Genomic DNA, 16,031 nt, shown 5'->3' with positions numbered 1-16,031 from the left:
CTACTGCCAGTATATCAACATCGTCGCCAACGCCGTTGTTGAAATACAGATATAAATACGAATCTGCTAGAAATGTCAGAACTAACAAACACCCGTGTGCCCACACCCTCCAACCCCTCAAATCTGGCCCCACGCTACGAAATCCGAAAACTGAAGCCGGTCCACCTCCCCTGGGCCACCGCCATCCTCACCCACAGCCACGGCTTCTACTCGAATGTCTGGCAGAAAATCTGGCCTGACCGCGACCTCGGTCGCTGGGTCGTCGAAAACTCCCTCAATTTCGAATACCTAGTCCGCCACCAAATCGACTCCGGCCTCTCCTTCGGCGTCTTCGACACAGAATACGTCTTCAAGACCGACTCCGCCCGCGCCATCGGCGGCGCCCTGCTCTGGGACGTGGACGAACTCGCTACACAGAGTGTAGAAAAAACGCAAGGCCGCGCAGCAGAAGGGAAGCGGTTACTAGAGCAAATGGACTTCCCACTCGTAAGCATAATGCTCAGCTACGACGGCTTCAAGCCGCTTGACCCCGAGAAAATGAAACCCTTACTCGCCAATTGGTCGGAGTTTCCTATCCTCTACGGCGCGCTCGAACAGCGGGATCGGCGGGATCCGGCGTCGTGGAAGCCTACTGCGCCGCGCCAGGTGCTCATGCGCAATGCGACGTCCACACGGGGCGACTATGAAGGGCGGGGTATCATGGGGGCTGGGGCGCGGTGGCTGCAGCGTGAGGCGGCGCTGATGGGGTTCCGAGGGATTCAGATTGAGGCGATGGCGGATCGGGTGATTCATGTTTGGACGGAGGGTGTGCAGAAGCCGTTTAAGGGGACGGTGGTAAGTGAGTTTGAGTGTGAGACGCTAGAGGTTGATGGGGAGAGGCCGTTTGAAGCGGCGAAGCAGAGGGTTATTAAGGCTTGGGTTGACTTGACAGCTTGAGGGAGATGGGAGGGGGATAGTCTTGCTTCCTTGGGATAGCATTGACTTCGAATTGGCTTGTTGCTGCTTCGATAGATCTAGGTTTCGAGTTTGCTTAATCACTATGTCGGGCTAGATACGGCGGCCCATAGAGTGGAGAACAGAGAATGAAAATCTGTGAATCCAGTTGCTGTTTCGTCGAGCGCCTAAGTTAACGGAATTGAATATGCAATCAAAGGTGCCGTCCTCTTTCCATACGGCGGGAAGGATTCCGGCTAGCATGGCACTTGGTATTCAATACTGCCATTGTCAATGAGTAACGACGGCCTTTTGAATGCTTCTCGGGAATCAAGGACACTTGAAACAGCAATGGGGTAATGCTCAAAATAATACATATCGTCACTGCGAAATCTTAGTTTTTCAGGCCGAACGTCAACTATTATGGATCCGTGTAATGCCATACCCAATACTATGATATAAGGGATCTTCATATTCCGAAAACGATTGTTGTTCGGTTTCAATATAGCAATGAGTTTGGTTACTGTAATATCCCGTCTTGACCCGACGTAAGTGATCCTTCTACTAGTCATCCCTAGTTACATGTAAGTATCCCACTGAAACACTAGCGAGGCTTGCTATCAATCAAACAAACTGCTGGTTTGTTCTTTGAGAATACTCAAATAGTTCGTTTTCTATAATATACGCTTCAGCGTCCCCTATCATGCTGGCCCGGGATCCTGCCATATTCACTTTAGCGTGATGTAATATGCTGTACTAGCTGGAACCAGGACACCAGGCGGTCGCACCATGTACTACTAGGCAGCAGCTGTGTCGTGCACTGCCCCGTCGCCCGAAAAGCAGGATGCTTCACCAATCAACCAAATCTTTACCGTGTTCCTAGCTTACTCGGTCTTTTCAACTCTTCATGTCCTGGCTGTTTTCGTAACCCTGGCCAACCAGAAGCCAAGCAACTTAATCCCACTATGAGGCTTTTGAACACAGAGACTCTTGAACTTAGCCGTGCCTATGTGCCGAGCGAGGTTCCAGACTACGCAATCCTTTCTCACCGGTGGAGCACTGAAGAGGTCACATTTGCAGATATAAGCAGCGCACCCATTCTACACCCTCAAAGCCAGACGCAGACGAAAAAGGCTTTGCGAAGATACAAGGAGCTTGCAAGCTAGCCCTCAAGGATGGATACGCTTGGATCTGGGTTGACAGTTGTTGCATCGACAAATCTAGTTCGGCTGAGTTGCAAGAAGCGATCAATTCCATGTGGAGATACTACGCAGAGTCAAATATCTGCTACGTTTATCTAGCAGATGTTCCCGATGCAAGACTAGGCTGGAGTTCGATATTTGCTATAAGCGAATGGTTTACACGTGGTTGGACGTTGCAAGAGCTGATTGCCCCAATATGTGTCGAGTTCTTTGCGGAGAATTGGGCCGCCATCGGTACGAAATTCGAACGTTACAAAGAGATTGCAGACATTACCTCAATCGACCCAGACGTTCTTCTTCGTGTTCACACTGTTGACTCTTTCAGTGCGGCAGAGAGATTGTCATGGGCCTCGCATCGGAATGTCACTAAAGAAGAGGATGAGGCATATTCGCTCCTGGGTTTATTTGACGTCAACATGCCACTTCTATATGGAGAAGGGCGGGAGAAAGCCTTCTTCAGGCTCCAAGAAGCTATCTACAATGCCACAGCCGACCACTCGATGTTCTTATTTCGCCATAGCCAACATAGATATGACCAACCTCTATTGGCCAGTTCCACGACAAGCTTCTGCAACAAACTGGATTGCTTTCTTTGTTCCTCGCGAGAAAATCGGAATCCACCCTCGAGTTTTCGATACTGCGATATTGTTGCATCTGAGAGGTGGAGCACGCAAGCACATGAACAAATCATGACAACTGTTACCACGTTCCGTAATGAAATATCCACCGTGCTTCCGCTGTTGGTTTATGAAGATGTTTCCAGCAAGCTGGAAATTTTGGATGGAGCGACACCACCAGTCGGTGTAACCCATGTAGCGGTACTCAATCATACTCTAAAAAAGTATCCACAGGGTGCATTTTGTCTCCTGTTGCAACGACAGTCTGGTGTGGATGCATGCCTCCGCTTACAAGCCCTTCCGGCTGTTTTGCCTTATCTTGGGGACCTCGTGTCTCGACTCCAAAAGACAAAACTACTCATTTGTCCAGAACCGGGTGACATAGAAGATGAAGTTCTCATCGAAACCACTTTTTCTTTTCACAGTGATTTGTTCGGTGTAGAAGCATGGGATGCGAAAAGTGGCAACAAACTGTCCGCGCTAACACGAGTTGGAAAAGATCAGGATTTCAAGATACTAACAGGGAAACTTGATGATATCCCGAAATTCCCACTTCAAGTATCGTGTCAAATTTTTGGTTTGCAGGATCCAAAACTGCTGCTCACTATCCGATTAGTTCGAGTACATGGAATTTGGTCCATCAAAGAGATATTTGACCGAAGCAAACGCAGCAAGAAACGAAAACTGGACAACCTTTTTGTTTCTACTATCCTTACTGATCGGTGTGCAATTCATCCTCTGGATGGAGAAATAATATCGGTGAAACTTCGACCTTTACCTGGCTCCGCTCGTACTCCTAAAGGCTCTCCCATAAAGAACTGCTATCAAATCTCAATAGACTATCAATAGGCAGTCCTGTAGCATTTTGAATACATCCTTTTACCAAAAGTCTATTAAACAGTTTGAGTGTTGTATAAGCTATTTGCTTGAACTTAACCTTGAGCCTTATTCAAGAATAGGAAGCGAACAGACAACTGAATCAAAAGGTTTTAGAACAAGACCTTTTTAATAATGCAACTGCTTTACGATACGTCACTGACAGAAGTTGCACTGCGGATTGACTGCAATATAGTGTATTGACTATCACATTTTGTGTTGCACTGTAATGTCACTATGAGCAATGACACTGACATATTCGCAAATAAGCATATCCCTCAATATGCAAGAGAGTTGCCACAACTATTCTAGCTTGGTATATTTGGGTAAATGATGCTGATAGTGGTGTATAGTGAAGGTCCGTTCGCGAACCAGATACTGTGCATCAACTAGGAAGACATATCAATGTGATAACCCTCTACGGAATCATAACCACTACAGTTTATAGGTGCTTGGAATGTTATCAACATGAAAGAATTCAAGCATACGATGTTCTCTACAAAGGCATATTATGGGACTATCATTGTTCATAGATAGTATTGAACTTGGAAGATGTCATTCTTTGACTCTCATTTGGTTCCCTTTTTCCTCACGTTTGCTATATAATTAGAGAATGATTCTGCGGTCTCATGGAAAGTGATAGTCAGATCAACCAACTCAAGGGAGGAAATGAATCAATTGACTGAAGACTAGTGTCCGAGTCAACAGTAACTCAAGTCCCATACAAGATGACTCATCAGATTGAGTCACAACTGGCGGCCGGACCTCGAACAATTGAGGCTCTGCTCAGTATATTAACTTATGAGGTTCGTTAGCAAGTCTAGATTCCAAGTGACTGATTCATTTCCCAAATTAGGGATAAAGCGCGCATACATATGCAGTATGCATAACAAGGTGAGAGGCGTGTGACACAACCTGGCGTAAGAATACACTTACACAGTTGCGCAATAGTCCTAGATTATGAGTCCTTCATTCGCTATTGCCAAACTCACACTGCATTCGACTAACCTTCTCAGATCCGTCAAAAGCAGTACGCTTAGCAAACTTCCCGAGACTTGTGGCGTACATCCCCACCCCGGTACAGAAAGGATAGCCGTTCAGGATATGGAGTATCTCCACACTCTTGTATCTTAGAAGAACGATAGAAAGCACAAAAGTTACTTTCAATGTTTTTGCTACGCTGTACTCAGCCGGTCGGTCGAAAGGCAACTACGTAGAGTACTGCCTAAAGTCGCCTAATCTACCTGACACTCCTTCCGTGGTTGGTACACACTTTACCGATCAACTAATCCACATCTTTACAGCTGAACCAGTCTCATGATCCCACGCATCACTCCAGGCTTCTACGGATAGAATAACGATTTGGCGTTTTACCACGTGGGGTACATTAATGTGGAGACTGCACACCACTCCGCATGCAGACGCCGTTGTCGTTTCACAGCGACACCGTAACGACAGGAATTACTCCAAGATCGAATGCGAAATATGGTATCGTGACGAGTCCCGGAGTATGCACTGAAAACGGCGCATACATGAAGTTATGCAGGTAGCAGTGGCAAAACGCAATGTAAGCGCAGCAACGTCGCTTTTGAATTGCGCATTTGCGATTGGTATTTGAGACTTCTAGTCATATGGAATATGGGTTTAGCATACACTGACTGTTACTCGTGGCCAATGAATTGATTACTCGGAAAGCCAACCCAATCATACATGTCAATCGATACCAACGGCACGGCATTCCGATACACTCTCAACCTTGTGACCGGGTGGTGCAGAGCTCTTGGGCAGCAAGCTGAGATGCAAGGCTGAGTCGGCAAGACGCAAGATGAGCTGTTCAAACCAATCAAAGGATCGCAGTGGCGCTACGTCATGCAACTTGAAAAGCGAAGACTCGCACTTGCGACATAGGCGCTCGTCTGCGGCCGCCGCTTTTACACAGAAGGCAATTCTACTGGCTCTCTTCGTCCAAAGCTTTAATACACCAATAATTGTTGTAATCATTACTTCTTCCTTCAGCTTTGCGTCACGATATGCCCTTCTGTAGGTATGGTACGGGCTTCTTATTGGCCAGTGAGCGAGGCACTGCAGCTGACACTCCATGTAGGTGTACGCAACGCTAGATAAGCCTGCAAATGCGTTGAAAGAGGGACTCTTGCTCTGATAGTTGGTTCTGTGCAAATGTGCACTCAAACGAACGAAATTGTCATGGGACCAACTCGATAAAGTCACGATTAAGGGGGTGATTCCGCGATACTCTCATCGTCTCCTAGGCCAATGGGAGGATTGGATCGTACACACACCTGTAATTCGCGTATCACAACCTGCGAGTCACGGCTGCAGGTGAACAGGGGCTCCCCATACCCACACCCGGTTAACCATCTGCTTTTTCCTTCCGCTCCTAGCGTGTCTTCACCGGTGACCTCAGGCATCACCAAAAGATCTGGAAATGGATAGCATTGCAGCAAACTAGACTCCAATTGTCGTTTTTTCGCCACTGTCAGAGAACCTTAAGTCGACATCATTCCATCATTTATACTTTGAGATTTATCATCGGGCTGCAAGGTGAAAGGGAGGAAGTAGAAGGCAATCAGTCGGAGGCCATAGAAGTTTCAGGACGTGGCCATGCAGTTGATAAAAAACAAACGTGGACTTGGGATAAGACTAGTCGACTAGTTGCATCCGGCTTGGCTAGATCCCTTAGCCTGATTGAATAGTGGCAAGCCTCTTCATTCTCTTGCGCAGAAGCTGAACAAGACGGTGAATGATAATCCATGATTGACATATAGCACGTCTAGTCCTCTGCAAGCCTGTTGTCCATTTATCCAATCATTTCGATCGATCACTCATCCACAGTGTCATGATTTTGTTCATAGGCCATACTTGACTCGTTCGAAGAAGCTGCGCTGTAGGTGCGTGTGTCAGAAACCAGATAATCGGCTTGGTTGAAGGTTGTGCAAGTGTAAATATGTTGTATAGGAGGAAATCTGTGTCCTTGTTCTGAAACTTATCCCTGCACAGTGTGATACGCAGAGTTACATCAGGGACGGGGTTCAAGGGACATCGCTAGAAGGCCACAGATGCCTCACTTCTGTGCAGGCTGAAACTAAGATAACGCCTCATTCCAAATGGTCAAAATCGAGTATCACAGGAATACCTTTAGACACCGTGCAGTGATGGCACTTGTTGGGAAAGATAGGCTTGTTCCACGATGACCCATGCAGTAGCAGGTAGTAACGTGGTCGAACCAAAACTCTACACCTGTAGCATGGCCAAGCCGCGTTGTTGGGATCTGAGCAAGGAAAATTGATTCTACTATACAGTATAGAAAACAAATATTGTGACAACACATCTCTTATGGAAAACTTATGCCCTGTTCTCATGTTAGCCGGCTAACGCTGTCCGATTAAAAGAAAAGCGACCGATAAGAACGCTACCCAAATAAAGAAAGTACAAGCCTATGTGAGGCTACGTGTGCAACGAAAATCCGAAATAGGGGGTGGTTCGAGTCGAAACCTGGATATCTCTGTGTATAGCATCAGAAAACCTTCGATAGCAGACAGGTGATTTTCCTTGGCTCGACTTGAGTGTCTCCTGGTGATTCTACCCGCCATTGTGCTGGAGGAATCGATGAGAGAAATGCATCTCTCGTCTGAGATATTCGTCTCCTTGATTGGAACTTTGTGAAATTTGAGGTTCGATCAGAGTCTTGATGGTCCCCCAAGGCAACTTGTCTGAAGGTGCGCCTATCGTATGATAAGGTCTCAATGGCCTAGTCCCGTTTTTGCGTGTTTCTTGCGAACTAGCTTTGGAGTCGCGGCGATTCTGGAAATCCATTTTGTGAGGAAAACTGTGACACGACTGGCGTGTTCGTAAGATTTGCAGCCCAGTCGGTGCCGAGGAGCTACTGAAGTTCCTTTGTAGGCGACTTTTCTCGCTAATGAACGGTCCATATATTTCGAGATCTGTGCCACCGTAGACTTCACTATCTTTCCAGTACGGGCATTTCCGATACGGCGCCTTCTGAGCAATATTTTGCTCCCCTTGAAACTCTGTCGAATCCACCAGCAATCTTTTGGAAGGCATCTCCTTGTGCCTTATTGCGATAAAATCATGAGAGAGAGAGAGAGGACTAGAACCAGTAATGTCTTGCTCTTGAGATTTGCCATGAGTACCCTTCGAATTGTTGCTTTCGAATTGCGCTCCAAAGGCGAAAATACAACTCCAGCCTTCAGGAACATCCTTCAGCGGAGATCCGTGTGTCGGACCGCTAATGGGTTCCTCTTCTTCAGGATAGTTCATCGGTAGATTGGGTTGAAACAAAATATCAACGAACCACGTGTTCAAGCGTTCATTATTTGAAAGTAGACTAAAGTCTGCCGTGTACGAACCGACGTCCTTTTGGATATTGGAGTTCACTTGACGCTGTAACGCTAGTTGTGGAGCCTTCTCCCGTGTAGTCGAATTGGTGATTTGGTTGCTCGGATTGACGATTTCCCAGCTATCCCCAGTCGCGGGAGTTGCTTGCAAGGCACTCTGATCTGCCGGAATTCTCTCAGTTCCAGAAACAGGAGAGCTGTTCGAGTGAACGCTTTTCAACTTTCCGATGAACTCCAACTCTTTCCTCGAGTACTTTAATTCCTTCAGTGTGTATTTTTGTTCCGTGTCATCATATTCTGCCTCCAGTGAACCTAGCTGGTCTCGAAAAGCATCAATCAGCTCAAACGTTTCCGCTATATCTTGGGGCAAGGTGATTGCTTGCTTATGTAGGAAGGTACGCAACTGATCCATCACCAATCCTTCTTGAGTACCGGTTTTCTCACGTGTCTCAGAGATCTTCTGTCTATCCATCTGCATCTGAAATCGAGAACCCATAAGATCCTCTCTTTCTATCACCAGCTCTCCATGTTGTCTTTCGATTTCGGAGAATTCACGTGATGGGATTCCTTCAGTTGAAACGCCAGGTTTCCTTACTGGGATCGTATCCAGTATCTGGGGTGAAATAGCAGATTGGGGGGGCGGTGGAGGTGGTGGGAGGTCGGCATAGCGACCCATGTCTGAAGGCAGTACAGGTGGGTCGTCTCCTCGTTCATGTGTGCGCATACTGATATGTGGATGGTTATCAGTGGGAGTTTGGATTTCGATCGAGGCAACGTCTTCCTCTTCACTGCTAGTGTCATTCATGGAATCTGTCGCTTTTCCACGAGGACCGATCGAAAGATAAAGGGACCGAAGCCATTTCGCTAGATACTTATTAGTGCTCTTGTTCCACGTGTAATTTCTTTGTTTGCACACCGAGCTTTTTGCGCTTTGGCCGAAAAGCAAACGACACGTTGCCTGGGCGGCTCCGTGATCGCGAAGCCATCTAGAGCGACAAGTCGATGTTAGTAAGGTTTCTTGAACGCTTCCGAGGGATGATACCCTAAGCCCCATAGCAAGGTAGCACCCAACCCATGTCCTTCACTAAGACTGATAGGGTATAGTAGTTTTCACGCTGCCTTTAACACGCCACCACGCTTATCATGCATGCAAGCTGCTGCGGATGCAGGTGTTACCGATCATCACCCGGCCTGATTTCAGCCACCCCTCGGCTTCGACAAGTGCTCCTCACGCATTCCCAGTCTGGAGCGCCAAGAACCATACTGCGTCGGTAACGTCCCTATATTGATCGATGAACTCGGTAACTCATTCGCACATGTGCAATGAGGCTCTGCTGCATTTGATGGCTCCTTTGGCTGTTTCTTTGGACTTAAAAGGGGGGGCTTGCGCGACATGGAATATAAATCGTCACGCAATCAACGAATATCAATTGGTACTACGTACTTTTTTTGAAACATGAGTGAACCAGTTTGGGACCATGAACACCAGAGGTATCTGCGCACCCACTGGGACGAACGGCACGGGCGCTACTTCAGAAATCACTTTGAAGGTCTGTGAACCTTCATTCGTTCTACATCTTTGCTTTTATATATTTGCTTTTTTAGGGGCTAACGCTACAACTACATCTAGGAGAGCGCTGGGTATTCTTTGACTGGCTTCCGCCTCACGGTCAACTCACTCGCGCCGATTCGCCGCAGGATGTTCGAGCAGGGCCGGCTTCTACCCCGGCTGTAGAGGGGCCAGAGATCAGAGGCACTTACAACTACAACCAACCCGCACCGAACAGCCATGTGGAATCGTTGGACTCTTGTATAGTGCAATCCCCCTTGCAAATTGAATAATGCTGATTGTGTGCAGCTTATTATGTCAGGCCCAGCAGTTTCTTTACTGTTGGCAAGGTAAAGTAGCCTACTTATACGTGAAGTGAACTTCCTGCTCATGACATGCTAGGTCTTCTCGGTCTTGTTCAGTGAAGCCGCTGGCTCGACAGCAACTGCATACAACAACTCCATCTCTATTGTGAAGTATGGAGAGTATGTGCATAGCCAGATCCGACGTTTCATCGTAGTCGGGCCCAGGCATGGATTTTGCTTCGCCGTGTAAGTGACGTGGCCCATTAGTTTTGCGCATTTCTTTGACACGTTTAGCCCCATCTTCACGTACGGTGGCCAGGGTACGAAAAAGCACGGTGTATTGCCCAGTGCGCATGCGATTGCCTACTCTCTTGACTATACGCCTTCACTGCTGGAAGGCGAAAGCTTGCTTGACAAGGACCCTATCTGCAAGTCGCCCGAGCACCAATCCTTTCGAGGAAAGATTCTAGCGCTGACGACTGGACCAGGTATCATGATGGCGCAAGGAGTGCCTCCCCTATCTCAAGCATCACGAATTTTCTTCGGAATTCACCACCCTACTCAGCACAACGTCAAGGTCAAAGATATCGGCGACGTCCACCCTGACCACATTCACAGGCTCTTGGGTTATTGGAACACACAAAACTACTCGCCCGGCGACTAAGACACGTAGCACCACCCTCGCGCCACTGCCACTAACGTCCGCATGCGACACGATGCTCCCGTCTGTCGCGTCATACCCGGGAATTGAGGACCTTCTTTCCTTCTTATCCACAATACGTTACCTTTGCAACTTGCACTATGTTGCCATCCGTTCATTATCTGCAAACACTATATCAGATTGGATCACAATATCTTAATGTTCTCCGCAACTTAACGGCCGCTCAAATTGTATTTAATGAATATGACGTATCAGATATTCTTGTTAGCCAGGGTATATACCTTATGCACATTGTATATCGTGATATTTGATGCCTGTCAGACTGGATGATACCGAGAGCCATCAGGTGCATCGCTCTGCCCCATAACTGAGTTACAGGGCACTTCAAGAGCGGTCCCATCTGCCTGATAAGTACGAGGAGGCAGTACGGGGGTATACGACAACCGCAAAGCCACATGAAACATGTGAGCTTGCTCGAACGCCCTTGTCCTTTGACCCGCTTGCCGTGACGCCAGCCATAGCCGATCGATTCCTTACACATGCCTTTCTTAGCAAGAGCTTTGCTATCTACTCTCCATATGTGAGTGGGTCTGGAAACCACGTGGCTGGGAACCGCGGTCGATCAAGTGGGTTTAGACGACAAGATCCTCCAGGGTGCCTTTCCACCCTTCAAATTACCCCACCTTGCTAGAAGCGCCCACCTTCAAACATGCAAATGGTCACAGAGAAACAAAGACGGTCCCACATGATATCACCAACAGGCTCTAGATACAATCTCACCAATCAAATACGTACCCAGTCCCTGCAATAACATAGTCCGCAGCTGCGTTGCATATCCATTGTATCGGTCAATCGTTCAAAAGCGGCCCGACGGCCGGCACATCTCACACGGGAGGCCTAATAGAAGCCTACCTAATGGCACTGCAAAACTGTCATTTGCTCAGCGAAAACGATAGGCGTGTCAGTTGACGCTTCGCTGCACAGCGCCAATGGCGAAGTCGCCTGATACTGTCGTTCTCATTGTTCCGCGGACGTGAATCGACCGTACGCATGTCGCGGTCAGTACACAGTAATGTTCACGTCTGTCTATTGGTGGCCGCAATTATCAACGTTCACAGTCAGCTCCATGCATGTGTGGCAAAGATAGGAACAAAAGCGAATGACCGTCATACATGCTGCTAGCATGGCGCGTATCCCACGTCAACGTTCAGATATTGTGCACCTCTTAATGGCTACAGCTGGTAGACGACGCGCGTTACGCTCACTCAAACTTACCCTTGAGGCTTGATACGAACGAGGCTGGGGGGGAAAAGCACCAACCAACCTTCTCTAAAGCAGCACAACGTATTCCTGGGCACTGAAACATGTCACAGTTTCCTAACTGGGCTTGTTATCCCGGGAGGACCGGCCAGGAGAAATGTCACCATCTGAACGAAATGGTTGGTGGACCACCAGGTAGATGTTACTACAGCGCGGAATGATAAGTCCGGTCTCATTTGAATGGGCCGTCCTTCCTTCTCGTCGTACCATAACAAGTTTATTGACCGGCTCATTTCCACATCCCGTGCCTTAATTGTCGGCAACAATAAAACACCGCGAAAAGGCAAAAAGGCATTTCGGAGCCCGACGAATGCGGTTTCACAGGACAACATCTGATGTGCACATGGCGCAAACGAGAAGTGCGTAGGTGTACTGCACGCGAACGCGGTCACGCTCGAGAAGTCGCGCTGTCGGCGTTGGTTGTCGTATAGGAAACCATCTAATCAATGACCTTTCTTCCTAGCCTCAAAGAATCCACAACTTTGCGTAGGGAGCAGCCAGATAAGGTGCCAGTCCCACGGGAGCTAGGCGCGGTTTACTAAGTGGGGTTGAATGCGGGCCGCCGGGACTCCACTTCTTCGGCTACACAGCATGTGCAACCAGCCTTTGTACACCAGCCTTGTCATTCCGACTTTCTGAATTCACGACACTGCGCAGTTCTCGTGTCCCGAAGATGAGAGCTGAGGGATTTCCGCGGGCTAAGGATTCCATTCGTCTTCAAAGCAACGTAAATTTGTGGCTTGAGCTCGTTCACAGATAAGACACTTGGCGAGGCCTGATTGAGTACTTATCCCAATCCTTCCGTTTAAGGGTGTCAACCACGCGGCTGGAGAATGGTCAATAATAACCGATAGACGCCTCGTAGAACCCGGCATCTTTGTTCAGTGGTTCTATCGGACCGACGAGAGCGTTTGCCTTGTTTTCTGGGTCTACCGGTGCTCCAGTGCTCACTCGCAGCCGAGAGATAGGCCTGCCGATCATGTCGTGTCACCAGCCGCCTTAGGTCAATACCCGACGGGACGGGATGGCATGGGATAGCTACTTGTGGTGGGTTACACGAAGGTGTGTTGGTCAACAACCTGCCTTTCAGTCTTCTCATCTAAGCATTACCCTTTCACTATCATGATATCATTAGCCATAAAGAAGAATTGCTTCTTCATTAAGATTCGGCTTGAGAATAGTAATCTGTTTTTACACGTGATTTCTTCCGGACTTTGCGCATGCTTGAATAGTGGATAGACGTCAAAACTGGAACTTGGAGAGACCATACACGTGATATCTGAATGTCGTTTTACATCTTTTTGGGTATCTATACAAGTCTAGAAAACATATACCTTTAATTCGACTCTATCGGAAAAGTGTCAATTCACACATTTTTTAGGGAACAGAGACAAAACTCGACATCATGTGATGCTTCAAACCCCATTATGACATATTTCCAAAGAAATAAACACCATGCAATCACAAACTATATATTCTCGAAACCCAAACTCACCGCCCAGCTCATTGCCATCAAGTCAAACACCGCCTTCACATCGCACAAGCTCTTCGTCCATTCCAACCCGACAGAGAACAATCCTACACTTTGATTCGCCCAATCTTTTTTCTCGACAAAGCCTCTAAACACAAAGAAACTCGAAAACATCTTACATCTCCAGCACAACACCTTATCACACCTCTCATACCCATCTTCACTCATAGATCCAATATTACTCGATTCACCCACAACACTGCACTATCTCTCTCGCCTCATATACGAACCGACATCGTTTTTCTCGTACTTTCAAAGTCATTTGTATCCGTTTAGTAACTTACCACCTGTCCCATTTTCTTTTCTTCTACTCAATGCACCATCCTTCCATAACCCTCAGCCTGCCTCGAACACGGCACCAGTGACTATATGCAACAGAGAAACAGGAAAACAAGATAATACATTGGAAATTCTTGACATGCATCGCAATGCAAGTGAGCACTGCCATTATCACTTCTTCTACTCTAGTAACGCGATGAGTCAGCTACAGCAGACACTCAAAGTGTCCAGCTAAGGCAGGTATGTCATTATATTCAGATATCGACACTACCAAACTGATGCTGTTTTCCCTTCTCTGAATACCCCACCAGCTCCTCCATAACATCTTGACACAATCACCTCTATTTCTTCCCCTTACCCCGTGCATTAAATGTCTTCAACGGATCTACCTTGCCATTCCGCTTAACCACTTTCCTCCCCCTACCCTTGACAAACCTCTTACGATCAGGTTTCGGAAGATTGAGCCCGACGAACCCGACATCCTCTGGCTTTTTACCACCGGGTAATAGGTAGTCTGGTACGTGCTTGAGATGCGGTTGTATCCTGAGGGGGTGGTTGAGAGTCTGGTCGTGGCGGAGATGGGCGAGGGCTTCAGGGTTTTCTTCGAACTAAGATGAGTGTTAGGGTGGCTCAGCGGAATGGATGAGAAGGAAGGGATGAACTTACGTATCGCGAGAGCTTCTGTGATTTGGCGAGCTCTGAGTGGATTTCTTTGATGCGGGCTTCTCGGATAGCGATTCGCGTGACTGACTTGAGCGCGTCTGCAAAGCGGTATCGGAATGGCTCTAGGCGCTTCATGTCAAAATTGTAGTTTTCTAGCTTTTGGCCTTCTTGCTGGTGCTTCTCGACCTTCTTGAGAACTTCCTCGTCGTTCTCACATCCGGCGAAGCTTGTGGGCTTGTGTTTTCTGTACTTTTCCTTGGGAATAATGAACGAGATGGCGGTTCCGGACTTTCCTGCTCGCGCAGTCCTTCCTATCCGGTGAAAATAAGACTTGTAGTTACCAGGGAAGTCAAAGTTGAGGACACAGGCAACATTCAAGAAGTCAATACCTCGAGAAACGCCTGAGTCTTTGCTGTCGTTATTTCTCTTTGCTTTCTTCTTCTTTGGCTTCGAGTCCTCGTCTTGGACTCCGACCACATCGTTCTCGTCACTGGCGATGAGAATGTTATACACGTTTTTGTTGAATTCCTCCACGATGTGAGTGCGTGACGCAAGCGGAAGTTCTGAATTGAGCACGGCACTCTTAATTCCGAATTGTTCGAGGAAAAGCTTAACGCGATATGATCGGTCGACATCGCCAACGAAGACAATCGTCTTACCCTTGATCAGCTGCAATTTGAACATGGCGTAGATCAAGAGAAACTTCTCGTCTTCGGCAACCTTCAGAACATATTGCTTCACCTGCCATTTGTCAGTATGCATTTTCAAGTCGGATATGCGAATATGACTTACTCTTTTCGAGTCTTTGTCAAGGTCGGCAAGTTTGAGAATGACGGGATCGGTACACAACAGGCTACCGAGAGCCTCAACGTCGGTGGAGAGAGTAGCTGAGAGAACAAACTTTTGGACGCCAACAGGTATCTCACGAGCTATGTTGGTCATATCCTCGGCGAAACCATAGCCGTTTATCAAATCACCTTCGTCCACAACTAGCGTACAAAGGTCGTTGACGGCCAATGTGGAGTTATTGATGTTGGTCCATGCCCTCGCTGGTGTAGCCACAACCACTTCTGGCTTATCGGCGAGCGCTGCCTTCACGACAGCGTCCGACTCCTTGCCCGCAATATTCCGTACCCTAATTTCCTGATTGCAGTGTTGTGCGAGGGATTTGGCGACGGTCGCAATCTGCTGGCACAACTCTCTCGTTGGAGCCAGGATGAGCGACGTCTGCTTCCGTTGCAGTGTTTTGTGTAGGATGGGAAGAAGGTAGGCAGCTGTCTTTCCTGTTCCTGTGCCTGATCTAGCCAGAATATCACGGCCCTCTAGCGCCAGCGGTATGGCCTGTGACTGCACTGCCGTGGGAGATGTCCATTTCAAATCGCGGATTGCTCGTAACAAGCGGGGTTCTAGCTGAAGTTCGGCAAAAGATGCGACATGCGCTGGCTCTGCCGCCTTGGTAGCTTTTGTAGATTTCTTGTTCTTCGGCGTCGCGGTGGTCGTCACGGGTTCGGTCGCGGTCGCTGCAGGTTGCGAAGGTTCGGGTGAAGTGCTGCGCTCAGAGTGTGACTCGTCACCTGACGTTTCTTCTGGCACATCATGCTCGTTCAACTTTCGCTTTGCCATTCTGAAATATGTCACAAGAACCTGCGCTTTGCAATGGCGATGTCGATGTTGTGTCGTCCAAGTTGTGCGCGCAATCTGAAGGGCAACTTCTAACTT

General features: G+C 47.9%; 5 protein-coding genes across 5 annotated transcripts; 3 read left to right on the top strand and 2 right to left on the bottom strand.

Annotated features, from left to right (window-relative positions):
• Nucleotides 1–72: 72 nt before the first annotated feature.
• On the top strand, nt 73–936 carry COCCADRAFT_1235 (uncharacterized protein; the record flags this gene model as incomplete). Its single annotated transcript, XM_007709494.1, has 1 exon — nt 73–936. One exon carries the CDS (start codon nt 73–75, stop codon nt 934–936), a length of 864 nt encoding a protein of 287 aa, XP_007707684.1.
• Nucleotides 937–2,456: 1,520 nt separating this feature from the next.
• On the top strand, nt 2,457–2,828 carry COCCADRAFT_84247 (uncharacterized protein; the record flags this gene model as incomplete). Its single annotated transcript, XM_007709570.1, has 1 exon — nt 2,457–2,828. A coding segment is annotated over one exon (372 nt), but the record flags the coding sequence as incomplete, so codon positions are not given.
• Nucleotides 2,829–7,228: 4,400 nt separating this feature from the next.
• On the bottom strand, nt 7,229–9,058 carry COCCADRAFT_22545 (uncharacterized protein; the record flags this gene model as incomplete). Its single annotated transcript, XM_007709511.1, has 1 exon — nt 7,229–9,058. The coding sequence occupies one exon, from the start codon at nt 9,056–9,058 to the stop codon at nt 7,229–7,231; it is 1,830 nt and encodes a 609-aa protein (XP_007707701.1).
• A 402-nt stretch (nt 9,059–9,460) lies between these two features.
• COCCADRAFT_32892 (uncharacterized protein) lies at nt 9,461–10,522 on the top strand (the record flags this gene model as incomplete). The annotated part of the gene is made up of 6 exons (XM_007709525.1): nt 9,461–9,554; nt 9,635–9,814; nt 9,863–9,903; nt 9,956–10,104; nt 10,153–10,286; nt 10,347–10,522. 6 exons carry the CDS (start codon nt 9,461–9,463, stop codon nt 10,520–10,522), a joined length of 774 nt encoding a protein of 257 aa, XP_007707715.1.
• Nucleotides 10,523–13,990: 3,468 nt separating this feature from the next.
• On the bottom strand, nt 13,991–15,935 carry COCCADRAFT_32891 (uncharacterized protein; the record flags this gene model as incomplete). Its single annotated transcript, XM_007709524.1, has 3 exons — nt 13,991–14,257; nt 14,316–15,053; nt 15,105–15,935. 3 exons carry the CDS (start codon nt 15,933–15,935, stop codon nt 13,991–13,993), a joined length of 1,836 nt encoding a protein of 611 aa, XP_007707714.1.
• Between the last annotated feature and the right edge of the window lie 96 nt (nt 15,936–16,031).

Source organism: Bipolaris zeicola (assembly GCF_000523435.1).
Source record: "Bipolaris zeicola 26-R-13 unplaced genomic scaffold scaffold_9, whole genome shotgun sequence".
NCBI classification, from domain to species: Eukaryota; Fungi; Ascomycota; class Dothideomycetes; order Pleosporales; family Pleosporaceae; genus Bipolaris; species Bipolaris zeicola.
This window is presented reverse-complemented; position numbering and strand designations above follow the sequence as displayed.